General features: G+C 40.2%; 3 protein-coding genes across 11 annotated transcripts in view; all 3 read left to right on the forward strand.

Annotated features, from left to right (window-relative positions):
- LOC120423362 (uncharacterized) overlaps positions 1-13,835 on the forward strand; it is a 346,647-nt gene extending 332,812 nt beyond the window's left edge. For all 9 annotated transcript variants that reach the window (XM_039587141.2, XM_039587158.2, XM_039587166.2 and 6 more), the window contains 4 exons: positions 5,522-5,748; positions 5,804-6,107; positions 6,171-6,386; positions 8,293-13,835. In XM_039587141.2, coding sequence (XP_039443075.1) covers positions 5,522-5,748; positions 5,804-6,107; positions 6,171-6,386; positions 8,293-8,900 — 1,355 coding nt within the window. In that variant the 3' untranslated portion in view covers positions 8,901-13,835. The remainder of the gene's footprint in view (positions 1-5,521; positions 5,749-5,803; positions 6,108-6,170; positions 6,387-8,292) is intronic.
- A 1,747-nt stretch (positions 13,836-15,582) lies between these two features.
- LOC120424006 (uncharacterized) lies at positions 15,583-21,303 on the forward strand. Its single transcript, XM_039588022.2, has 2 exons — positions 15,583-15,707; positions 15,764-21,303. Exons 1-2 carry the CDS (start codon positions 15,693-15,695, stop codon positions 20,792-20,794), a joined length of 5,046 nt encoding a protein of 1,681 aa, XP_039443956.1. The 5' UTR covers positions 15,583-15,692; the 3' UTR covers positions 20,795-21,303.
- A 2,181-nt stretch (positions 21,304-23,484) lies between these two features.
- LOC120423837 (glycylpeptide N-tetradecanoyltransferase) lies at positions 23,485-25,518 on the forward strand. Its single transcript, XM_039587786.2, has 2 exons — positions 23,485-23,698; positions 23,774-25,518. Exon 2 carries the CDS (start codon positions 23,787-23,789, stop codon positions 25,326-25,328), a length of 1,542 nt encoding a protein of 513 aa, XP_039443720.1. The 5' UTR covers positions 23,485-23,698; positions 23,774-23,786; the 3' UTR covers positions 25,329-25,518.
- Positions 25,519-26,422: the final 904 nt, after the last annotated feature.

Here is a 26,422-nt window from a genome sequence, read left to right on the forward strand (position 1 = left end):
TAACCAGTTAAATTTTGCTTTAAATGATTTTCAACGCGGGAAAATCAATTTTAAATAGTTTCTGTTGATTGCACATTAAATTCCATTGCAATTTTCAAGATTTTTTAAAACAAATCTAATGATGGAAAGCTCAAATTTTTGATACTGTTTTGAAGTTAGACAGTTATCTTGACGGCAAATAACATTCGAGTGTAAAAAAAAAGTTTCACCTGAAAAATCTAATTCGAGGGGTTTTTTTCCGGAATTACAAAACATATTGTTGTTAAATCTTTGCAAAAAAAAATCAGCACTCGTCGAATTCATCCAATTTACTAAACATCGTATGAATCGTGCTGAAATTTTTTATTTTTACAACTATTTGCATAAACTTGAGATGAGTGTTGAAAGTAATAAAATAGCAAAAAAGGGTTTTTTCTCACTCTGTTTTATTCAACTGCATTTTACACTCACTAAGTTTCCACTGAGTAAAAGAGGGAGAAACCTTTTCATCTTCCATCTGGGTACTAGGAACTAACCCCACCATCATCTTCAAACCCAACAACAAAACCCTGCGCCGTTCAGTGCCGGCCTCTTTCAGTGCAACAACACTTTTCTATGAATAATTGAGCCCAGTTCTTAAGTGTTGTGCCGCCGCCTTTCACAAACGTTTTCTCTTATTCTAACTCGCTTTCACCTCCTCATGCTCTCTCTTTCTCTCGCTCTTTCCCTCTATCTAGTGTGCATTATTCTCTGGCTTTTAGTGCCGATCTACGGCTGCTGCAGTTATCTTGACGGCAAATAACATTCGAGTGTAAAAAAAAAGTTTCACCTGAAAAATCTAATTCGAGGGGTTTTTTTCCGGAATTACAAAACATATTGTTGTTAAATCTTTGCAAAAAAAAATCAGCACTCGTCGAATTCATCCAATTTACTAAACATCGTATGAATCGTGCTGAAATTTTTTATTTTTACAACTATTTGCATAAACTTGAGATGAGTGTTGAAAGTAATAAAATAGCAAAAAAGGGTTTTTTCTCACTCTGTTTTATTCAACTGCATTTTACACTCACTAAGTTTCCACTGAGTAAAAGAGGGAGAAACCTTTTCATCTTCCATCTGGGTACTAGGAACTAACCCCACCATCATCTTCAAACCCAACAACAAAACCCTGCGCCGTTCAGTGCCGGCCTCTTTCAGTGCAACAACACTTTTCTATGAATAATTGAGCCCAGTTCTTAAGTGTTGTGCCGCCGCCTTTCACAAACGTTTTCTCTTATTCTAACTCGCTTTCACCTCCTCATGCTCTCTCTTTCTCTCGCTCTTTCACTCCATCTAGTGTGCATTATTCTCTGGCTTTTAGTGCCGATCTACGGCTGCTGCTGCTGTTGCTTTTGTTCTGTTATTGTTCACACACACACACACACTTGCATATACTAGCCCATCTCTTTGGGTGAGTGCGCGCGAGTTCTCCTCCCCTCTCTCTCTCTCTCTCGCTCTATTGTTTTGTTATTAAAGTGTTTTATTTGCTTTGTTCGGGGCTTGAACTCGCGTCCGTTGCTTGCGTTTCTCCTGTAGTAGTATCTCTCTCTCTTGCCGCGCCACAGCAGTCGTTTTAGCATACATTTGCAGCATTTTCGTGCCCAACCAAGAAGAAGGACGACGACTGTTGAGATGAGGGGACGTTCAGAAGAGGAACGATATGTCTGTTGTTGTCGGAACAAATACACTTCACACAAGTTTTTTTTGCTTTCTTTCATTGCTTACAAACACACACACATACACTCGTCACCTGCCGTTAAGATGCCCCACTGGAGAGATGATGGTCCCTTGGAAATGGGTCACACGCACGTGAGGGAGGTGGAAACGTTGAATGCTGAAGTTTGAGCTTCAACGGCGATTCGAGAAATTTAGCCAGAATTAACAGAAATGCCAAAACATCATTTATAACAATAAGTCAATATTTGGGTCATTCCACCTCAATCGTTTCAAAACTCAAAACCAACTTTTTCTGGTCAAGCTCAAATTTGGTTAAGCTCAAAAAACCTAGAATCCCGATTTTCCTGAAGTTTTGCCCCTATTCTTGAGGAAATTTTCTATTTTTGGTAAATATGTTCCTTTTAGTTCTAAAACTTTTAATGACCAAGCGGGTGTGCTTATTCGGTCGTAACAGAGAACTGTCTTAGCACGACCACGTCCAAGTGAAAATGCGCGAGCAAGTTTTTTGTTAAAATTTACATATCTTTGATTTTGTTTAAACTCGGGATCCTTACAGCTCCACCCAATGTGAGCTTGATCAGGAAGTGATGATTTAAATTTTGCACCCTAATATATGTTTTTTTTAAACGGCAAAAACCTGAATCTCTTAAGAAAAGAATGAAAGAACAACACAGAAAAAAAATCATGGTAAAATTTCATCTAAAAAGAGGTACATCTTTTATGTCAGAAAAAATGTGTAATTTTGCCTCTGAAAATGTGTAATTTTACCACTATTATTCATTGTCACTTTTCAGTCTAAATTGAGGTAAAATTACATCATAAAAGAGGCAATATTCAACCTTCTAAAATTACACCTTCCAAATTTACACAATTTTTTGCTGTGAATGAAAAGCAACATCCATGAATAATAATCAGTAGAATTATTTGTACACATTCAGATCAATTGAAAGTTTGGATTAATTTTCACAATCTAAAATATTTCAATTTGAAAGGTTTGAAATTTCCGAGATTTTTTATCAGAAATTCAAAAGCATATTTTATTATTTAAATATTTTTTATTTTTTTCTCAAAATTTATTCACTTGGAGGCTAATTCTCAGCTTCCAGTAGCAAGCAAGTCAAAAAAATGTAGGGTATTTTTCCTGTTTTTAAATATGGGTTTTCAGAGTTTATAAAAAAAAACGTCCTGTTAACATTTGAAAAACAGCAACTTATGAAACCTCTTTAAATAAAACTCTAGAAATAAAGAAAAAATAACCATAAATATCAGACTTTTGGTGTTGAAAACTCCAATTTTTGATTCTTTTTTATTTTTTTTAAATGCTTCCAAAACAATCTTGGTTGCAAGCTCAATTTTTTCAGGTTTTTTTTTCAAAATTAAAAGCAAAAAATTTTATTTTTTTTTTAATTTTAAAGATTTGTTCAAAAATTTCCCTTTGTTTGACACTCTTGCCTTCTATTTCAAATTATTTTTTTAGTACCTTCCGTATGCCCAAAGAAGCCATTTTGCATCATCAGTTTGTGCACTTGAAAATTTCACTAGAGTACTTTATTAATGCAAATTTTTATTCAACTTGAATTATTTTTTTACCATATTCCGAATTTTTCGAAAAATTAATATTAAAAATATAATAGCTTGGTCAAAGATTGTTTCATTTTCTGGAATTTTTAGAATTTTTTAGATTGCATTTTATGTCCCCTCACAAATATCAAATAAATAAAAAAAAATATTTTGCTCAAAACTAAAAAAAAATTACATCCATAACTACAACCGTGCCAGAGACACGAAATTGATCAAAAAAAATCCTTCAAAAGATACATTTTTTTTTCATTTTCACAATAGACTGATGATGGCTGAAATCTTGCTCTCTTGTTACAATTTATTGAAATTTTGAAATTTTATTCCCAAAACTACAAATGCTTTAAAAATTGTATTTTTGTTCTTGAAGCATATTTAAATTCTAGATTAAATTTTCAAATGGTCCAATCTGCATAGGAAACCCATAGCACACAGATTCTAAGAATGAATTCTCTAATTATTCTAAATTTGAGTATTTCATTAATGATGGACCATTACTAATTAATAGGCTTAGTGATTTTTCACGCTAAAAAAAATTAATTTTCACGGGGCTCATAATTCCAAATTAAAAATTTCACGAAAAACGAAAAAAACGGTATTAATAACTAATGTTAAAATTGCAGAAAGTTCTGTTCATTTAATATAAATTTTCAATCAGCTACTCATTTTCTTCATCAATTCAACAAATGATAGAAAATCTTTTTTTATAAATTTGTTTGTTCCTTGAGACACGTACAATTGGGTACTAAAGCCCTATGTAAATTTTTATGTACAACGGTAAAAACACGATTAAAAACAATTTCTGATCACTTTTTTTCATTTTAATGCAAAATGTTTTTTTGACAAGACAACATTTTTTCGATGGATCAACTATGGTCCCCTTGGAACAAGCTGTCAAGTAGGAGCTTTTCTGTCAAGAAGGACCGCGAGGTTAATTTTTCAAAATTGATTTAAAAATCCATTTTAAACTCTTTGTGGTCGTACAAAGGGTCATTGTACTCAGAAAAAAAAGTTTTATCGCTGTAAACAATAATATCAGCAATCTAAGCTTCATTTTAGGACCCAATTGTTCCTAACATGAAATTATCAATCAGATAGAACTAAATCAAAGATTTTCAATGAAATATGAAATCTAAAATTGCAACAATATCACACGTCGTTAAAATTTTGCGAGAATAACAAAATATCTTAAACATTCTAAAATAGCCTTATTTTCAAAATATTATTACGAGGCAAAATTTATTTAAGATAGAAAAAAAAAATCAAGTTTGAATTTACTATTTTCTGGCAAAGAAGAGTTAATCTCCGCTGAATTTTCTACTTTTTCAATTCAAATTTTTTTAAGTTGTATTGTTAAACCTACAATTTTGGTGGATTTCTTTGAAACGTTTCATGCGTAAGCTTTCTTTTGTCATGTCGGTGAAAAGTTTGGCGGGGATTGACACTTCTTCGCCAAACGTCAGCCTGACATGAGCCATTAAATTTGTGCGATGAAATGTTTCCAAAAAATCCACTAAAATGGTATGTTAAACAACACGGCTCAAATGTTGAAAATTATAAAAAAAGATTTTTTTCTGTCAGTTTTGACAGTACAGTTTGGTTCAATTATTAAATCTCGACTTTTATGATAAGATTCTAGTTTTATTGTTAAACATTTTGGTAGATTTTCTGGAAACATTTCATCGCACAAATTCAATGGCATATGTCAGGTATATGATCACCTTTGTTATGTCAAACATCTGCCCGACAAGTCATGTTAAAATTAGGCGTTGAAATATTTCAATATGGGTTGCCAAAGTTGACTGAGTTGTATTGTTTAAGTGATTTTGATTTACCGCGGTAGATACCCTTGAAATATTTCGTAGGCGTCGAACTGTCAAAAAATGGATCGCGTTAAACACTTTTCGACCAATGTTTTTTTTTCGAGTGATCATTGTGGTAGATGCTTAGGTGGTATTTCAAGAAAATCTACCACGGATCTACCGAAATCTGTTAAACAATATGACATGTTATTAATGATCAACCAAACGTTGATGATGGAGATAAAAAATACTTTTGTTTCATGAAAACACCAGAATCGTCATGAATAAAATCGAATAAGAGTTACCTAAAAACAAAACACGACATACCGTCCGCCCCATCCGCCATGAATGTCCCCTCGTCCCGGTGGTCCAAGTCGGCAAATTCCCACATTTCTAATCTCCGTTCACTTGAATTTTTCTCACCCCCACCAACAATCCCCGCACAGGACACATGAGGCCTTCTTCACCGCTGCTAGACTCGGTTAGAGATCAGTTCGAGGACTACGATCAATTAGCGAAAGATTTTACCCGCGTATTTTTAAACTCGGAACCGTCGTGTCTTCAGAACGCCCAGCTGTTCGACGTGGTGTTCCTGGTGGGCCAGCAGTCGAAGCAGCGGGCCCGCTTCATCGGCGTCCGGGCCATCCTGGGCGTGCGAAGCCGGGTCTTTCAGGTTGGTATGCTTCGGTGAAATATTTCAACTGAATACGAATGTGACTTCTTCGCAGGAAATGCTGTACGGCATCCAGACCGGCTTCGGATCACCCCAGGTGCCGGTGGCGGAGCTGCTGGCCCGGCCCGCCCCCACGCTGCTCTCGCCGCAGAACCAGCGGCCCAAGAGTAGCAACTTCCTGCAGGTGCCGGACATCGAATCGCCCCGGCCCAAGAGCGTTCCGTCGTCACCGATGGTGAAGCGGGCTTTTTCGCGGCTGGGAACGATAACGGCCGGCTGGGGACGGTCGATCCGAAAGCAGCAGTCCCAGCTGAACGCGGAGGACAAGAAGAAGTGGGCCTCGTCGCAGGACTGTTCAGGTATTTTGAGTGAAATAGGCGATTTTTGGGACTTGGATCATTAATGCATTATTCTTCTTGTAGACAAGGACGGCAAGGAGAGCAGTTCCAAGAGCAAGGCGAACGCCGGCCAGCTGGCCGTCCCGAGACTGTCGGTGTGCGCCGACGCGCAGAAGGTGGACCGGGCGAAGCTCGCCCAGACCGAGTTTACGATCATCGAGTTCGACCCGGAAACGTTCCGGGTGCTGCTGGACTACCTGCACACCGGCAGTTGCCCGCTGACCTGCATATCGATTCCCGGTAAGGGGCACCTTTTTGAGAATAGATGAGGGCTTTTGTTAATTTGAGTTGGTTAACCGCGGTGGATTTTCTTGAAATAATTCGAACTGTCAAAAATCCACCAAAGCATCTACCGGTGGATACTTTTCTACCACAGATTTTTGTGCGATCAATGTGGTAGATGCTTTGGTGGATTTTTGACAGTTCGAATTATTTCAAGAAAATCCACCGCGGTTAACCAAATCAAATTAACAAAAGCCCTATGGATTTTTGTGAAATATTTCATGAGTTCCATTGGCTGATGCACGAAGTGATTTGTTTACATTTATTCGATTTTCAACGCAAACGTCAACCCATACAAAATTGCTGCCAGATCTTTTCCGGAAGAGATCCGAGCTGTGTTGTTTAACATTCAATTTTGATGGATTTTTTTGGAATCATTTCATCGCACAAATTTAATGGCACATGTCAGGCTGACGTTTGGCGGAATGTCAATCCCCGCCAAACTTTTCACCGACATGACATGAGAAAGTTTACCGATGAAACGTTTTAAAGAAATCCGCCAAAATTGTAGGTTTAACAGTACAACTCCGAAGGAAAATTTATTCCTGAAATATTTCAGCTTAAATTTGTTTCTTCTTTTACAACCACTAGATCATTTTGTAAATTTTTGGACCCTTCTAGACAATTGTAGAGCTAGTCAAAATGAACATTTTTATTTTTGAAAAACGAATTTTGGTCTATTCTATCAAAAGTTATGGGCAAAAAACGGTTTAAAAATGCTCATTTTCAAATTGAGATTAAATGAGTTAAACAAAAAAGACCTCCGAGATATTTTCAGCAAATGTGCTATAGAATGTGTACTTTCAAGAGCGAGATCAAACTCCACCACCTTTTTATGTTATTCATTTTCGCTCTATAGAAAGATAAATGTGTGTTTTGATCAGCTCTACAAATGTCTAGAAGACATCAAGTCACTAAAACATAAGCTTAACACCGTAACTTAAATCACAAAAATGGCTCTAAAAAGTTCCCGTTTGAAGATAGAGCTTAGTGCTCTTCAGCAAAGTTGCTCAGAATGGTGTCCCCTACAACTTTTTCGAGGACACCGAAGCGCTATCTCGTCATCCCGCTAAAATAAAAATTCTGAACCACCCTAAAATTGGGACCACCCTTATGAACACCATACCAAAAGATGCCCTTATTGACCCTGATCATTTTTCCCCAAGACACCAATACTCTAAATCTTAACGTGTGACCGCTATCAATTTTGTCACGCTAGATTTCGGTGATCTAAGTGCTGATAGGCCGATAATAGAAATAGGCTGAAAAAGGGTATAGTTCCCCTAATTCGAACTGTCAAAAATCCACCAAAGCATCTACCGGTGGATACTTTTCTACCACAGTTTTTTGTGCGATCAATGTGGTAGATGCTTTTGTGGATTTTTGACAGTTCGAATTATTTCAAGAAAATCCACCGCGGTTAACCAAATCAAATTAACAAAAGCCCTTTGATCTTCGACGTAGGTGCACACAAATCAAGAAAAGAAAATTTGAAAAAGAATTTTATTTTCTGCATTTCAATAACTGGTTTTGGGCTGCAACATTAAATGTATGCCAGAAATGATTGAACAGAGTGGCGTCCTGTACACCGACAATTAAATAACTTAACTTCAACTTTTATTTTTAATTTTTGATCACGTTTTCGGTTTACACCTGAACAATCTTGAAATTTATTATGCGGATTTGTAATTTCTCTCGTTCCATCATTCCCTTGATTTGTTCTTGAAACATTTCATCGGTTGTCATATGTCAAGTCGGTGGTGGCCAAGTTGATTGGTGAAATATTTCAAGAAATCACGAAAAATCATAAAATTTTCAAAGCGGATGCAGTGTTACTAATCTAAAATACTCAACCCTTCGACAGGTCTGATCTGCGCTGCCGAGCACTACGACCTGCCGGAGCTGCTGCAGGCCTGCTTCCACCACGCCAAGCAGTTCCTCCGGATAGACGTGGTCTGTCCGATGCTGACCGCGCTCGAGAACTACTACTGGCGGTACACGTCGGCGTCCGAGCTGGTCAACATGATACTGGCGTTCGTGGAGACCCGCGCGTACGCCCTCTTCCAGACGGCGGACTTTCTGACGCTCAGCGAGAGCATGGTACAGATGATGATGTGCCGGAACCTGGAGATTCCGGAGGTGCGCAAGTTCGAGGCGATGCTGGCGTGGGCCAAGCACAAGGTAAAATCGAAAGCATCGGCCAAGACGGACGCCAAGGTGGAGTTCCGGTGTACGATGGAGCGGTTGGCGCGCGATCTCAAGCTGCACCGGATCTCGCCGCAGGAGCTCATCAAGATCGTGCTCCCGTCCAAGGCGATCAAGAACGAGCGCATCCTGGAGACGCTGATGTACCAGGCCAACAGTGGCATGTACCGCATCCAGGACAGCTACTTGGAGGCGTGCCAGCAGAGGCTCCAAAAGCAGGACTCCCGCTACAGCGAGTGGGGCGAAAGCTTCGACTGCGGCTTATAGGACGAGGATCAGCTGTAGTGAAGCAGCTGATCCTCAACCTACTCCTCCTCCGGCAGCAGCGGTAGCCCCAAATTCACACCCAAAACCAAGACGACTCGAACAACTACGACGACGACGACGACGACAACCTTGTTGTTATGTGTTTACCATGTGTTCTAGACAGATTCTATTGTAGAGAGGCGGTGAGAGGCAAGGTGAATTGTTGTTCCTTTCCGTTAGATGTGTACGGCGGAGCTGGTCCGCAACCTGTTATCGCAAATCGTGTGGCAAATCAAGTGTTTTGGATGAGACCCATCCTGTTCAGTAGTTTACGGTAGTCGACAACAAACCTAGCTGCGCTGTTGCGTTCATCAAACTTTTCTGTTTCACGCTGCTACCTTGTGTTTTAAAGAGAAAGATATATACATTATACATATTTGCGCCAATACGAGTTAAGCGATGCAATGATGCAAATTCTGTTCCTCATCCGGTGGATATTTTCGTTGAGCGATGGAAGCAGAACAAACAAACAAAAAAAAACAAAGGGAGAAACGTATAACAAAACAAACTTTCTGCATGGCTGTTGATTATATTGTAATAAACTAATACTAGCGAGTAAGTATCTAAGATGGTGCGGGGTAACCGTAGCATTCACAACCGTCGCCACGTTCGAATAAGAAGCATTCTAGACGTACCTTCATCATTCAATAGCCAAACATGCAAACGGCGTTTTGGCGCTGAGAACAAGTCGGTGAGATGGGAACAAAGTCATGAAAAAAAAAACTGTCTGTTACTGGGCTAACAATTTTTTTTTATTTCTTTCAATATATTATTCAAGCTTTTACGATTTTTATATGACGTGTTCCTGTCCATTTTGACTTAGATGAAATATTTCACCCATCATTCACCACTTTTATTTTTTCGACTCTCCCCGCAAACGTCAAACCAAAGTGGCTGACGGAGTTGCATTGTTAAAGTTACTATTTTGCAAGGTTGTTAACGATAAAATTATTGAGGCTCGATAACGATAGTTCTACCGTTATCGTTATTTCGATAATTCTATCGGCGATAATCTTATCGCCGATAATGGACAATAACTCATTTTTAAAATCTGTCTAAAATCAATTAATTCAACCATATCATGTTAAATTTGATTGTTTTCACTAAGAACATATTTTTTATAATCTTTTAAGTTTCAAAGTAAAATATGTACTTAAAATTGTTCACAAAATACCGTATTTTTTCGAAAGTTATCAAATTTTCAAAATATTCAATATGGGTTTAAAGCGGAGTGAAATTTGTTTGCTTTTTCGGAATACCTAATATAGTTTTTTTTTTTTTTGAAAATATAGAATTTTCTCAAATTATCGTATATTTTCGAAAAATACTCAAATTATTAAAATGTGCATTATGTTGATACACGAAGCGAAATTTGGTTTTTTTCACATTAATGTAGTTTTTTTTTGTTTGTTGAAAATACAAAAATTTTGACAAAATACCGTATTTTTTCAAAAATACTCAAATTTTAAAAATATACAATATGGGTATCAAATGAAACGAAATTTTGTATGGATAAGTTCAGTGCTTCTGGGGACGCGCAGTCCTGTTTTTTTTTTAGCGATAATTTTCGTCTCTTTTGTGTGGCTGTTTGTGTGCATGGGGTGATTGGTCAGTATAATTGAATAATGCCGTCATAAGTTCAGTGCTTCTGGGGACGCGCAGTCCTGTTTTTTTTTTCGCGATAATTTTCGTCTCTTTTGTGTGGCTGTTTGTGTGTAATGTTCCGTCAGTGCAAGCGGGTGGTTGTGTTTGTGTGCAAAGTGCCCTTTCTTCATCATCGCTGGTTGGAAGGCAATTTGACGGTTGAGTTCGTTAGTTTTATCGCGTAAAATAATATTTTGATTCATCAAGAACGTTGTGTGGTGTGCGAGTCTTTTTTTTTTGTGTTGAAAAGACCTTCCCATAGCTCCGTAGCTCGGAGGGCTCGACGTCGGTTGTTTGTGTGTTAAGCCCTCTCCATAGCATCGTAGCTCGAGAGGCAACGATAATCAATACCTCATCTAGCTAACAGAAAGAAGATCGGAAGGCACTTGATGGTTGAGTTCGTCGCGTCGTTTCCGTAATAAATTTATGAATTAAATGGTTATATGATTAAAAATCAGACTACGCTATCATTGCAGCATTGCGTTTAACACCTCATTCTATAAATAAACATTATTTGGCTTTATCTTTCCACAGCCGGCTGTCTAAGATTAAACCATTTCATTTAAAATTTAACAACAGTTAAACGGAAAATGTCTCATCCGCAGCATCCGATTGTTTGCCTTGAGAATAATAAATAAAACCTTTCAACAAACACTATGATTTTGGGTCGCATCATCATCTTCTATGATGAATCCTGACCAAACACCCTATCCTACTAACAAGTTTTCAGGTTCCTGGCGCTCGTGGGGTGTAAGCACAGAGTAAATCAGCTGCCCTAGTAGCAACCTGCGCTAACTAACATTCCCGTCCCTTAAAATCGAGGTCTACAAACTGACATGGCGGGCGCCGTTGGTGGCCAATGACTGTTACCTATTCGCAACTGATCTAGCTTTAGCAATCATGGTGTTTTATCTTTTCAGCGCATTCATACATGCTGTTGATAAGAGAAACACCACTAGATCGTCGAAGCCTATAATCAGTAGTGCTGAAAGGATATTACGGTTCTGTTCAGCAACGGAGGGGCAACCATGGGTGATCTCTCATGCTCATGCTCATGCTCAAATGAAACGAAATTTTGTATGCTTTTTCACTTTATTGGAGTTTTTTTGGAAAATACTAAAATTATCACAAATAACCTATTGTTTAAAAAAATACTCATTAAAAAAAATAAAATAAAAATCACAAAATACGGTGTTGTTTCGAAAGAACTCAAATTTACAAAATATGCAATATGGGTATCAAACGAAGCGAAATTTTTTATGCTGTTTCACTTGATTCAAGCCTTTTTTGTAAAATACTAAATTTTTCACAAATGCCGTATTTTATCGAATATACTAATTTTTTAAATATGCAATATGGGTATCAAACTACGCAAGACGTTGTATGATACTAAGCATACACAATTTGAATGTTTGTATGAAGCATGCAAAATTTCACTTCGTTTGATACCCATATTGCATTTTAAGAAAAATTGAGTATTTTTGAAAAAATACGGTGGTTTGTGCTATTTCTTGTAACAAAAAAAAATGTGAGTTTTGTCGAGAAATACGGTAGTTTGTGAATATTTTAGGAAATATTTTCTTAAAAAAAACTCTAATAACATAAAAAAGCATTAAAAATTTCGGTTCGTTTGTTTGTTCGTTTGTTACCCATATTGCATATTTTTTGAAATTATAAGTATTTTTGAAAAAATAAGGTAATTTGTGAAAATTTTGGTATTTAAAAAACTCTAATAAAATGAAAAAGCAGACGTAATTTTAATTCGTTTGATACCCATATTGCAAATTGTGACAATTTGAGTATTTTCGAAAAATACGGTAATTTGTGAAAATTTTAGTATTTCACAAATAAACTTTAATAAAGTGAAACAAACATACAAATTTTCCAACCAACATTGTAGGTTTAACAACACGGCTCCGAGTTGTATTGTTAAACTTACAGTTTTGGAGGATTTTTTTTAAACGTTTCATCCGTAAGTTTTCTCATCTATCATGTCGGTGAAAAGTTTGGCGGGGATTGACACTTCTTCGCCAATAGGAGCGGTCGTGGCTGAATGGTTACGATGTTCGCTTTATAAGCGAATGGTTCTGGGTTCGATACCCATCTGCTCCCAACGAGAAAGTCTGGACTCATTAAATTTGGAATTAATGGAAAATCACGAAAAAAGCTCACGGCGGGGTTCGATCCCCTGTCCTTAGGATTGGCAAGCAAAATGCTTTCCACTTAACCGTGGAGCATTGGTAGCTTGATGAGGAATTAGACTGGTATAGTTGAATCCAAGAATCGGACAAAAGAATCAAAATTGAATGCAAGTTGAACATCAGAACTCAAACAAGATTGCATGCAAGATTGCAAGCGCAGTTGAAATTGAATCTAAAAATACCTCGCTATAAATAGCCTGGGCGACTGATAGAATTCATCCAATAAGAGATGAGAAGAATTGAAAGCTTTCCCATTAGAAATAAGAACACACGAAGAATTCGAACAACAATGCAAACGGTCGTTACCACTCGCCTAGGGTGGCTCCTCAGACCATTCACCTTCCCAAAAAACCGTCCAACTCCAAGCGAAACTTACTTGAGGATACCGTTGAGATTTTCCCTTAATACTCTGAAAAAAGTGGAGCATCAACACTTCCCGTCTTCCAAATCCCCTACCCTTGTCCCTGGTGCGCGGTGGAGATGGGAGCGGCCGGCAATGGACGGCTGCCATGGTAGTGAGAATCTGGTTCAGGTGGAATTGGTTCTATTCCCAATTATCGATTCCTAGGCAACTTGGGCTTAGACAATCATCACATCACATGGCGAAAATCCAGTCTGCAATCCGCTAAAATCACCGTCTCCTAGCGAAGCGAAGCGAAGCGATTGACACTTCTTCGCCAATAGTCTGGCTGACATGTGCCATTGAATTTGTGCGGTGAAATGTTTCCAAAAAAAATCACTGAAATTGTAGGTTTAACAATCCAACTCTGACAATGTATTTTTGACGTTTAAATGCCGTTAATTTCTAACACAATAAAAAACTGCCTGGCTGACTTTAAGGTGGAAATACATTTTTTTCAACTTCCTTTTTGGCAGTTCGTTTAAAAAGATTTTGCTCCAATCTCACCGAACAATTCTACAGCGCAGAACCTCCACACAACGATACACACAAACAAATATGCCAAGGTTTCTGCTCTCTTTCATAACTTGCATCCGTGAAAATCGAACCACACACACACACACACACACACACACACACACACACACACACACACACACACACACACACACACACACACACACACACAAAACAGCACGAACACAACTCAACCCTCATGACTGGTCACACCATCCGAGGCCAAAGCGTATAGGAATGTGCGAAGAAAACAAAAAATCGCAACCAAAATGGAACTGAAACTTTTTTATGTGAATTTTGTCAACAAGAAAAGGAAAAAAAAACTGGAAACACAAACAAAACAACTCACAACAGTGTAGGCCCCGGGTATCGGCAACCGAGAACCACACTGAAAGAAAGGCACACAGCAATATCACATGTTTTACACGTGAATCTGCCCCATACGGCTTAACATGTGAATTTCATGTGCAAAGCACTTAAATCAAATCATGGCACGAACCTGTCATTCCAAATGAAAAACACTTTGATCTGACGTGAAATCTCACATGAATTTCCAATGCTTGGCTTATAAATATGTGATGAGATTGTAGTGCGATTCAAATGGATTTCCATTGGAATTCATGTGTGTTAAATATTTAGTATTTTCTTTTGGATTGAAATTTTATTATTTAAAAATTGCTTGCATAAATAAATTTATTTTTCAAAATAGTAAAAACACATACAATACATAAATTTTTTTCCACTGATTCTGAAGGTCACTGTTACGCTGCGTCGGAAAGTCTGATTGCGATTCCGCGCTGGGTCCGTAGGACTTGAGGGCACTTCCTGGCGGACGTCGGGAAGCACCGCCCGAAATAATTGGTTCTCGTAGTTCTCCATAGCCAGCCAGATGAAACTAGAGCGGATCTTCCGATTCGCCGCATCAGGTGTGGATTCCAAAGCCGAAGCTGGAACTTGATTTCCTGAAAAAAAAAAATGTGAAGCTTAGTTAGTATCAAATTTTCTGCACCTTCACTATGTATTCTTTTTTGTACTCACCGAAAACTTATTGAATGCTCAGTTTAAATTTGCAAACAAATCTTTAGCAGAAGCAAATTTTTGACCATCATCGTCCGTGGCCATCTTAGTAATGAAAATTTTTCACCATCCGCAATTAAAAACCGAAACATTTGAGTCTGACGTGTTTTTCACTTCGCAATCAAAGGAAAAGTCAAATGGGGCAAATCAAAGTGCAATTCATTTCAATCTCACGTGACATTCTCTTAAAAACCAAAGGACAAGTGGATTGGGGCAAATCTAAGTGAAATTCATTTGAATCTCACGTGTACATCATCCGAATAATGAGTGAATTCTTTTTTGTCAACGATCAGCTGGAGATGAATGATTTAAACATTAATTTGACATGTAAAGCACGTGAAATTCAAATGAAAAGCACGTGAAGTTATCGTGTTGGTTTTTGGAGTGACTCACGTGAAAAAACATTTGATTTTTCTATGTTGGATTTTTTCAGTGCAGTCAAGTTTGGAGCGCAAAAAAAAAAGGAGGGAAACAAAGTGGAAATTCTTACTCAAAAATAATACCGAATGTTATGTATAGAAAAAGGTGTTCCCAAAAAGCAGAGTAAAACCAAGAAAAAAAAGCATAACAATAAAGCAAACGGATGCTAACACTGGATGTCGATGTATATTGTAAATACGGAAGCGAAAGCAGAAGAAATAGAAGAAAGTATATATGGTAATTATTAGATGTTTATATATTGAAGAGCATAAGTGGATGAATATACATATATATTGAACAAAAAAAAAGTTGGTGGATGAAACAGTCTTGCGTTTATTATTTATTTAGAGCTAAAAAGAAAGAATCGACGCCGCCACTGTCGGTTCCCACCTCTGTTTAGTTATCGTGACGGCGGTACGTGGACGTCAGAGCAAATCAAAACATAACAACTTGCACTTGTTGCAACTCAACAAAATTATTTCGAATCCTGATACGATGATTGCGCTTAAGGTATGATTCATTATTAAATTCAACCAAGAGTGAATGTTTAAATTAAATGTTTGCAGAACAAACCGCTGAAAATGCTGAGCTTCGACGAAATCGTGGATGCCTTCAGGGTTAATCTTTTGGAGAAACTCGTCAAAAAGCACGGTCCCCAACCGTTTGAATGCCGCTGGGCGGAGCTCGTCGAGACCGAGTACGACCAGAAAGTGGCCTTGGTGACGCAGCTTATCAGATCCGGCGTCGACTGCGACTGGCAAAACGATAAGGGCAAATCGCCGATGGAATTGGCGCTGGCGCTCAACAATCCAAAACTGATAGCGGCCATGCTACAAGCGGAAGCTGCTCGGTTCGATGTGCAACGGATGGTTTACCGGCTGGTGCGACGGGGGAACGTCGAGCTCTTGCAGATGTTCTTCAAGATCCAGAAGATCTCCAGAACGGACAAGTTCCGGATGGTGTCGCTGGCACTAGAGGAGACACTCTTAAGAAGGACTGCTATGAAGGATAAGATGCGGGATTTTTGTAACAAGCTGATTTTGGCAAAATTTTATGGCACGCACAAAATCACGAAGTTTAGCTTGGCTCAGCGGAAGCAACACATCAAGAAAAGAATCCAGATCATTTGCAAGGAGGTTGAGTTTCTGCAAAGTTACGGCACTGAAATTTTTACGAATATCGACAACAATTTCCTGACATCGCTGGACATCGTATCCGAAAATTTGTTCGCCGTTGATTTGTTGTGGAAGCATCCATCTCTAACTAAACTCAAAGAGTATGCTACTTGGAGCTCGTTACAGCCCAATAAAATCAACTACCTAGTACAGATCTATGTAGATGTTCTGATGGAAAAGCTTCCCGATCTCGGACTGGCCATCGACAAAAACCTTCTGCTGGACATGCTGAGCATGTTGAGCTTTGAACTAAACATGATCTACACGAAGGACTACCAAGGTGTGGAAGAAAAGGAAAATTTTCTTGTCAAGATAGTCAAGCAGAATACCGTCAATGAAGCATGGAAGACAAAGTATCCCCAGGTCAAACTGACCAAACAACATCGACGATTCGCGAGAAAGCATGACACCAAGGCACTGGCCAGGGCCGGTTTCAACAGTAAACAACAGCAACATTTGATTGCGGTAGTGCATGACAAGAAAAATGTGGAACAACTTCGTGAGCTTTGGATGCAAGAGTTTCCAAATGTTCGCCTTGGACAGAGGGCAGTAGCTTGGGCTTCTGGAAAGGGTGGCACAACTAGTTCAGGGCCTTTCAGCGGCTTTTGCCGGAGAACGCGTTACGTACTTAAAACAGTCAACAAAATCTACAGTCGTGTCAAAAGTTATTACTCTCTCACTATGATGCTAAGCGCCATCAATGTGATTTACAACATTTCGTTAACAGAGAAAATGGCCACCGAATTCGGCTATGCAGCTTGTCAACGAGTCGTTCAAATCATGGGCGAACTTTGCAAAAACACCGAAAAAACTCCGAATCTGCAGGGCGCACTCCACAAGCACATGTCCTTTTGGAGTTCGCAAAGTTTGCTGGACATTTTTCATCATCGCAGAAATGTCGTAACGCACGGATTATCGTTGACTGAGGTAAATTTTCGGATTCTTCAAAACAGCGGTGAACTAAATGCGGGAATCTTATTGGCGTATTGCCAAATGATTCAATCGGAGCTGCAGAGAACATACCCCCATCTGAAGTATTTCCAGCTATGCGAACTGACCAGGCTAATCAGGAGGTGCTTGGGACGCGTTTGGCAGTTGAAGACTTTGGAACAACGTGAAACGTTCGCCACCATGATTGACAGAGGGAAACGAAGCATCTGGAAGGACACAACAGCGGAACTAAGCAATTTTGACCAAATCAATTCATTGCTTGACACACTGCTGAGCAGTAGCGAAGACAGACAGCTTTATGATGGTTTGAAAGAGGTCAAGACTAAAGTTGACCTAGCTAAAACGAAGCATGAGGAATACGTTGCAGGTCTTCAACGCTATCAAGTGTTTGCGTGGAAACTGATTGAGTCTTGCGGAAATTACTCGGATAAAAATGTGTTAAATCATTCGCTGAAGGCTCGTCTGAATCTACCTCAGATGTACTACTCACCTGTAAACCAAGCAATTATGCGGGAAGCAAATCAATTGCTTTCGTCGATTATGGAAAGAAACCAGTATTCGAAAGACACGGGCCAGCATCTAGTTGAACTGAATCGTTTGATTGCCCAAAAGGTAGACCGCGAAAGCCAGCTCAAAAAGGCACATCAAATCAACCAATTTGTACCTTTTCAAAACGAACGCTACACTGAGCGACTGCTGGAATCGTTGGGAGTCAAAGAGTTGCGCTTTGACAAGTTTTACGCAGTTCACGATGCGCTGGATAGCCGAGTGTACGATCCTCTTAACAATCAACACGAGGTTGGAATGTTTGCAGTTGAACAAAAGTTCACCGTCATTGAGCGTGTTCTGCAAGAGAACGACATCAAGTACGATTCACAGCAGCTTGACAAATGCCAAAAGGAAGACGGTCATCTGCTTAAGCGATTGCTGGAACAAATGCTCGAGTCACTTCATCAGCTAAGCCGCGTGACGGTGAACTTTGAGGACCAATACTCTGAGGCACGTGCTTTAGCTAGGCAGTTTGGTTTGCTGGAAATCTGCTCAATTTTAGCACATACCGAGCCATTCCAGAGCAACTTTGACTATCTGAACACACCAGTGCCACTGCTTGCGGGAAGATATCTACGGAACGCCCTAGCACATGACTTTGTTCTGTTTAAATCAGCCTTTAGTTTCGATGGAGAAACACTAAATCAAACGATTGAAGTTCTTTTTGAACTGCGATCTTCGCTGTTGAACGAACACTGCCAGTCTGGTGCCCTGCCCCATTTTGGTGAGATTACCGAAAAATACAGCCGTCATAAACGACTGGTTGAGGGTCAGACCGTGGGAACTGATGGTAAGCTCGACAAGGTCCTGAACAGTCGTCTGGACATCTACGGTAACTATTTTTTCATTTGGAAGGGGGAAAGCAAATTCCATCATAATTTGTTGGATGTTCTTCTATATTACTACAGAGATGATGCCATCGCATACATCGAGGAATGTTCCCAAGGTAGTGGAAAATCTCCATCAAGTTCAGTTTTCTCATATCTGTGGAACCGACTTCGTTACAGCCACTTGCTCGGATGGCCACTTCAGACAATCGTGAAGCTTTTCTCTCTTGGTGGTGTCAATACTGGTGTTATGCACCAAGATGGTTTGGCCGACGAAGTCGATAGAGTGTGGCAACATTTAGCCGAACGTATGAGGGTTCCTCTGGAAGACTTTGGTTACGATCCACCCGAACAGGTGGAAAAAATCCTCTGCTTCTTTTTGTTTGTGAAACGATTTGATAAATTTTTAGAATTTTTCCACAGATATGGGGAAAAGTTTGATTTCATCAAATTTCACAATCTACTTTCGGATATTCCCGACGTGGTAGACAAGCTGGCCGAATTCCTACCCTGGGGTTCCGCCAAAGATCAACATTTCAGTATGATGCACTCACTTTGTGCGTCGAACAATGTTGAAGCATTGAAAAGTGCCATTAAACGGCTTTCCAGCAAACAGCTTTGCATTCGTTCGAAAGAGAATAGTACACCCATCCAAACCGCTACTTGGAATTCCAGCTTTAGAGCTATTAGAGTAATGCTCGAAAGTAGAAAGCTTACACAGCTGGATTCTTATACGCTTGCTACGATAATTGAAACGCACCAAAATGATCTGTTGAAATATTTCAAACCGTCACTGGAATCGAACCAGCTACGAGACAACTTTTTAGAGTGTGGTATTAAACTTGTAACTGCTGGCAACATTGATGCTTACAGGGCACTAAGGAAAATGCTATCCGAAAACGCATTCCGGCGGGTTTGTCCCGACGACGGTAGTTTACCACTAATTAGTTTGGCAATTGGTTGTGGAACTAAGAAAACGTTTGTGCACCAATTGCTAGCTGATCCCAAACTGAAGTCAACCTTCAACAGACCATCGAATCAAGAAAAGTCACCGTTTTTGTTCGACATAGGCTCAGGTCGTTTCAAATATACTGACTTTTTACTATCAAATGGTGTCGCCGTGGATTTTAGCGTCATCAAAGCGGTAGTGACATTCAACTGCTTCAAACGGCTCAAGTGGTTGCTGCGAAAGTCCGACACAGTACTAACTGACTCGCAACAGCAGGAAATCTGCAAACTAATCGTCACAGAGAACCTCGACTTAAGAATGCTCAAATGTTTCACTGGATTAGAAGACTTACCGGACGGTGACCTCACCAGAATGCTCGAGCTCACTCTTCAGCGTTACGCTTTCGACGCCTGTCGCCTCATATGCGAAACCTTCCCTCCAATTTTAACAAACTATAACAGAAAACTTCGGGCCCATCCATTAGCGGTAGCTATCAATGGAATCCACCGCAACCACTCCTTGAATCGCTACCGACCGTTCCTTCATTTCCTGATCAAAACGTGCACCAACATCCCCCTCCAGGAAGCGCTTCTTTTCGACGCACTCAATCTGGGCGATTTGCAAATAGTGCAGGCCCTGGTCGATGCCGGTGTTCCAACGGACGTAGAAGTAGCTGGATTTACCCCACTTTCGCAAGCTGCCCACAACTGCGCCACCTACCCTAACGCGCAGGCGTACGCCATGTTTGAACTGCTGCTCAAAAAAGGAGTCCGCGTTCAGAACCTGGTGTTTTGCCACACCCACTATTTGCGGGTCGTTCGACTGCTCGAGCTGTTGATCGAGCACACCTCGTTTGGGGCGAGCTCGGAGGAACTGTTGGTCATCCTCTTGAACGCGCAGGTGATCGGAAGTGAGCGACTGATGCAGGCCCTGTTGCGGAAGTACCGATTTTTGGCCGCGTCTTTCTCTTTCGATCGGGACGAGCGGTTGGTGCTTGATTCGCGATTTGCTCTGGATTTGTACCAATATGATTTAGAATGTAAGCTTCTACGTTTTATTGATACAGTCCGGGCTGGAATATTGAAAACCTTGATCAATCCACGATTCGGTCATCCAACCTTTGATTATACGAAGTTATTTGGATAATCAATTCTAGTTTTCTTTTTTGTACAATTCGGTCCTAAAATTAAGCTTAGATTGCTGCTGATTTGTACGACCGCAAAGGATTTAAAATGGATATTTAAACCAATTTAAAAAATTGACTTCACTTCTTGACAGAAAAGGTCCTCCAAGCTGTCAATGTTCCAGCGTAGTTTATCCATCGAAAAATGTTGTCTTGTCAATTTACTTTTTTTTGCATTAAAATGAAAACAAGTGAACGTGTTTTTAACGTTGTTCATAAAAATTGACAAAGGACCCTATTGTGGAACATCAACTCACTGTGATCTTCAAACTAATAAATATCTATGTTAAAGATTTAGGTTAAAAACCTAGATTGTACCTGGTAATCAACTAATTCAATTTAAAGTGCATTTTTACTGTTGTACGAACCGTATAAATAAATTTGGATTTGGTATTTTTTTAGAAAAATATATGCAATGTACGTGCATGAGTGCAAAGGATAATAATTATTTATATTTTTACATGTTATGAATAAACCATATACCTTATGCTAAAAAGTGCACTTGTGCAATAATCCACCAATTTATTTGAGCTAAAAGCGGTTCACATCACATCCTTGTATCCGAAATAAATTGACCAGATTTCTAGCATTCTTTGAAATTACCCCCTAATAAAAAATTGTCATTTTTTTAATTCAAAACCACCCAAAAAGCAAAATTTTGAAATTTTGAGGCCACGTGAGGGATAAACTCAATGTTTACATTTCTAGAGCTTTATTTAATAGGTCCTGTAAACATATGAACTGGTCCTTTAAAAGGTGACCTACGCCGTGTTAGGGTGGTCTGAAAAATGGCCATTTTCGTCGATTTTCACAAAAACCACTTTTTTCGAAAAATCATAACTCCTCGCCATTTCAACCGATTTTAATTGTCTTATACGCAAATGAAAGGTGATAAGTTGGCCTTTCAAAGAAAAATAATAAGAAGTTTCAAAAATCTAGCCTAACATATGAAAAGGGCGTATGAAACTTTAAAATGCCGTTTTGACGGTGTCTGGACCAAAGAGCCTATGTCTGGAAATATTTTTATCGGATTCCCCGGACATTTTTACGTAACATATCAAAAAATGGGAGGAGTTCATTAACAGGATTCCGAGATATGATTTTTTGAAAATAAAATCCGTGTTTTTCGACGCGCCGCGCGCAAAAACTGGAAAATTACGAAATCGGCAAAAAATCAACTTTTTTCACTAAAACTGCGATAACTTTAAAATTTTAGCGATGACCTATACATGTCTGGGTACCAAAATTTTTGTAATTAAAAGACGTAACTTTTTAGGGTGGCTTACGCCGTGTTAGGGTGGTCTGAAAAATGGCCATTTTCGTCGATTTTCACAAAAACCACTTTTTTTCAAAAAATCATAATTTCGCTCCATTTCAACCGATGTTAGCTGTCTTGGGTGCAAAAGAAAGATGATATATATTCGCTAGAAATCTGGTAAATTTTGTTTGTATCAAATTGGTCAATTTGGTTCGTATACTTTTTATTGGAGTTCAGATATGCAATTTAAAAGAAAGTTGATAGATATGTACAATGTACATAAATCCATCTACTTTCAGCAACTTTTCTGAAGAAAAAATCCTATAAAATCCAAAAAAAAAACATAAGAAAAAATTGCTCAAGACCCAAGAGTAGACCCCGACGGAATATTTCGACTTCTTTCATGGTGCAAAATCTCAGACTTGCCGAATTTGTTTGGTTTGTTTGCTTTGAGCAATTTTCCACCAATCCGGAAATGGATTATAGGTCCAGAGTTTTTTTTTTTTTTTTTGAATAGGTCCTATAAACATATGGAAGCTTATTGAACCCTTTCAAAAAAAAAAAAAAAACTCAAGAGGTGTATTTTTTTTTATTTTGTTCAAACTTTATGGGGTCCTTCCCTAAGACCAAAGAAGCCATTTTGTGTCATTGCAAAGTTCCTATTTTGGCAGCTGTCCATGCAAAATTGGTCCTGTACGTAAATATTCGAAAATCTGTAACCTTTAGAGGAAAGTAGTAAGTTTGACAATATTTATATTTTGTTTATATGTTTTAGGGGACAAAAATCCGCAACCTTTTTGGAAAAAAAATAGTAATTTTAGTCAAAACTATTTTTTTACTTTAGCTAACTTTAGCTTTTAATGTAAAATTGTGCGAACAGCGCGCTCCAAAATTGTTCTGAGCGCAGGTTTTATTGAAACGACGCAGATTACAAATTGGGTCCTGAAATTAAGCTTAAATTTGTTATACTATTGTTCACAACGATTAAGCTTATTTTGCTGAGAACAATGACCCTTTTTACGAGCTCAAAGAATTTAAAATGGATTTTTAAATCAATTTTAAAACATTAACATCACGGCCCTTCTTGACAGAAAAAGGTCCTTGAAAAGGTCCTACTTGACAGCTCGTTCCAAGGGGACCATATCCATCGAAATAATGTTGTCTTGTCAATTCATTTTTTTGCTTTAAAACGAAAAAAATGATCAGAAATTGTTTTTAAACGTGTTTTTTTTACCGTTTTACATAAAAATTAACATAGGGCTTTAGGACCCTATTAAAAAAAAGCCCCTTTTCAAAAGTTATCATCGCCACCATACGCCTTCACATTTTCCTTCACACCATCCCAGCCCTGCGAACCGACTGTCATCAGTCAACCAACAGCTGTCACTTTTCTCTGAAGAGAGTCCGTCATCGTCCGATTTCAGAACCCGCAAACTTGTGTTCGCTCGGTCAAGTGTCCGCGGCCTCGCGTTATTTGTTCCGCTCCGGCTCCTGAAAAGCCCTTGAACGTCGTCTGCACGCCACCCGCGCCGGTCCGCTTTCCATTTTGGGAAATCGAGGGGTTTAGAACTCCGATTCTACTGCCAACTTAGGACGACACACTCGAGAGGTGAGTTGCTTCTTTTTTTTTTTGGGTGGAGGAAAAAAATCGATATTTTTTGCTTGGGGTTTTTTTTTTTTGTAGGAGGATTGTTCCGATGGCCGACCAGCAGCAAGCGGGCGAACTGACGGCAACGTTGACGGAGCTGAAGAACGGCGAGCCGGACGGTCCGGTTGGGGTGGACGGAGCGGGAACTGGGAAGGCGGCGGCGGCCGCCAAATCCAAAAAGAAAAAGAAGAACAAAGGTCAGGGAGCTGCGGCCGCGGCTGCTACGGAAGAGGGTAAGCTGGAGGAGGTCAACAGCGGTGAGCAGGATGCGGCGGTCTTTTCGACGGCCGCGGGAGGAGGCGATGGACAGGGAGTGGTTCCGGTCATTCCCGGAGCGGGTCAAATGCCCAGCCAGGACATGTTGATGAACGTGATTGAGCAGCTGAAGCTGGGTTCGCTGAAGCCGGCCAAAACGGCCGAGGAAGCGTTGAACAAGTCGTTCAAGTTCTGGTCCACCCAGCCGGTGCCGAAAATGGACGAAAAGATCGCCGTGAACGAACCGATCGAGGCGGACAAACCGATTAGCGAGATCCGGGCCGAACCGTACACCCTGCCGGACGGATTCACCTGGGACACGCTCAACCTGAACGATCCGCTCCAGCTGAAGGAGCTGTACACGTTGCTGAACGAGAATTACGTCGAGGACGACGATGCCATGTTCCGGTTCGACTATCAGCCCAACTTTCTGCAGTGGGCGTTGCAGCCACCGGGTTGGCGGGCTGAGTGGCACTGCGGCGTGCGGGTCGTCAAGTCGGGCCGCCTGGTGGGCTTTATTTCGGCCATCCCCGGCACGTTGAACGTGTACCAAAAGCTCCAAAAGATGGTCGAAATCAACTTTCTGTGCGTGCACAAGAAGCTGCGCTCGAAGCGACTGGCGCCGGTGCTCATCCGGGAGATTACGCGCCGGGTCAACCTGACCGGCATCTTCCAGGCGGTGTACACGGCCGGAGTGGTGCTGCCGAAGCCGGTGTCCTCGTGCCGCTACTGGCACCGATCGCTCAACCCGAAGAAGCTAGTCGAAGTGAAGTTCTCCCACCTGTCGCGCAACATGACGATGCAGCGCACGATCAAGCTGTACAAGCTGCCGGACGTGCCGAAAACGCCCGGCTTCCGGAAGATGCGCGAGTCGGACCTCGCCGGAACGCGCCTCCTGCTCGAGCAATACCTGGCCGGGTTCAACCTGACGCCGTCCTTCGACGAGGACGAGTTCCGGCACTGGTTCCTGCCCCAGGACGGCATCATCGACTGCTTCGTGGTGGAAGATCCCGCCACCGGGGCCATCACCGACATGGTCAGCTACTACACGCTGCCCTCGACCGTGATGCACCACGCCGTCCACAAGTTCGTCAAGGCGGCCTACAGCTTCTACAACGTGTCCACCAAGACGCCCTGGCTGGACCTGATCAACGATGCGCTGATTGCGGCGCGGAACCTCAACTTTGACGTGTTCAACGCGCTCGATCTGATGGAGAACCGCAAGTTCCTGGTGCCGCTCAAGTTTGGCATCGGCGACGGCAACCTGCAGTACTATCTGTACAACTGGCGCTGTCCGAGCATGCAGCCCGAGGACGTCGGCCTCATTTTGCTGTAAGAAGCAGCAGCGGCACCAAGGACCAAAGCGGGGGAGGTGGTGGAATGTGTGCGGTTTGTGTACTATTTCGTCTAGTACGAGGGAAAGTTCATCGTGAAAGTAACGCGTTTCTATTCATGCAATTGTAAATGATACTTGGCAGAGGGTAGCGGTTTTTCCGAGTACAATAATAAACAAAACTGGAGCCTAATTGAAAAGCTATTTTATTTCAAAAGAAACATTTATTGGTATACTAAGTGTCGCAAGTCTAAGTATTTTTTTTCTGTAGCGTAAACATATCGATGCATCTGTGCTCCCTTGTACTAAGCTTGCTGGTTTTCCTATCTACCCACGCTACCCACTGAGAATTTTGGCTCGAGCCTCGACTCTATTCAGGCTCGACCTTGAACCAGATCGACTCAAGACTCGAGTTAAAATTCTCAGTGGGTAGCATCGATATATACTGCCGTTGTACGCATAATTGTCCCATGTTAAAAAAAAAATGCAACTATTTTACAAAAAAAAAAACCATTTTAATTTTACACTTAATAAAAAAAAAATAAGTATTGAAGTTTGTGAACAAATATATTTTTATCTACCCGATTTCTTATCGGGTCGGGTCATGTTTTAAACGACTCCGACTCCGGCTTTCTGAGATTAGCCGACTCCGACTCCGGCGCCGGCTTTCAGCACGAACCGACTCCAACTCCGGCCTACAAACTCTAGCCGACTCCGACTCCAGCTTTCAACAAATGGTTAGCTCCGACTCCGACTCCGGCTCCACATATTTTTAAATGTTTCAAAAGTTACTTGACTATTATTTTGTAGGGGAGAGTGGGGAGACTTGATCCCCGGGGACACTTGATCCCAAGCCTGTATCTCGTCAGCATGTGGGTAAAACAATTAGCTTTGTTCTAGAAAGTTGTGCGAAATTAACTGAAACTCAATGTAGAAAACAAAGAAAAAAAATAAAAAATGTTTAGATTGAGTTACACACATTTTTCTAAAACGAGCTGCAAAAAACTTCCAAGAGATCTTTTTTCTTTGTTTTGATATGTATAGAAAACACTCAAAAATTATTCAAAAACATATTTTTTATACATGAATTGTTTGAT

The sequence above is a fragment of the Culex pipiens genome, chromosome 3 (assembly GCF_016801865.2).
Source record: "Culex pipiens pallens isolate TS chromosome 3, TS_CPP_V2, whole genome shotgun sequence".
NCBI classification, from domain to species: domain Eukaryota; kingdom Metazoa; phylum Arthropoda; class Insecta; order Diptera; family Culicidae; genus Culex; species Culex pipiens.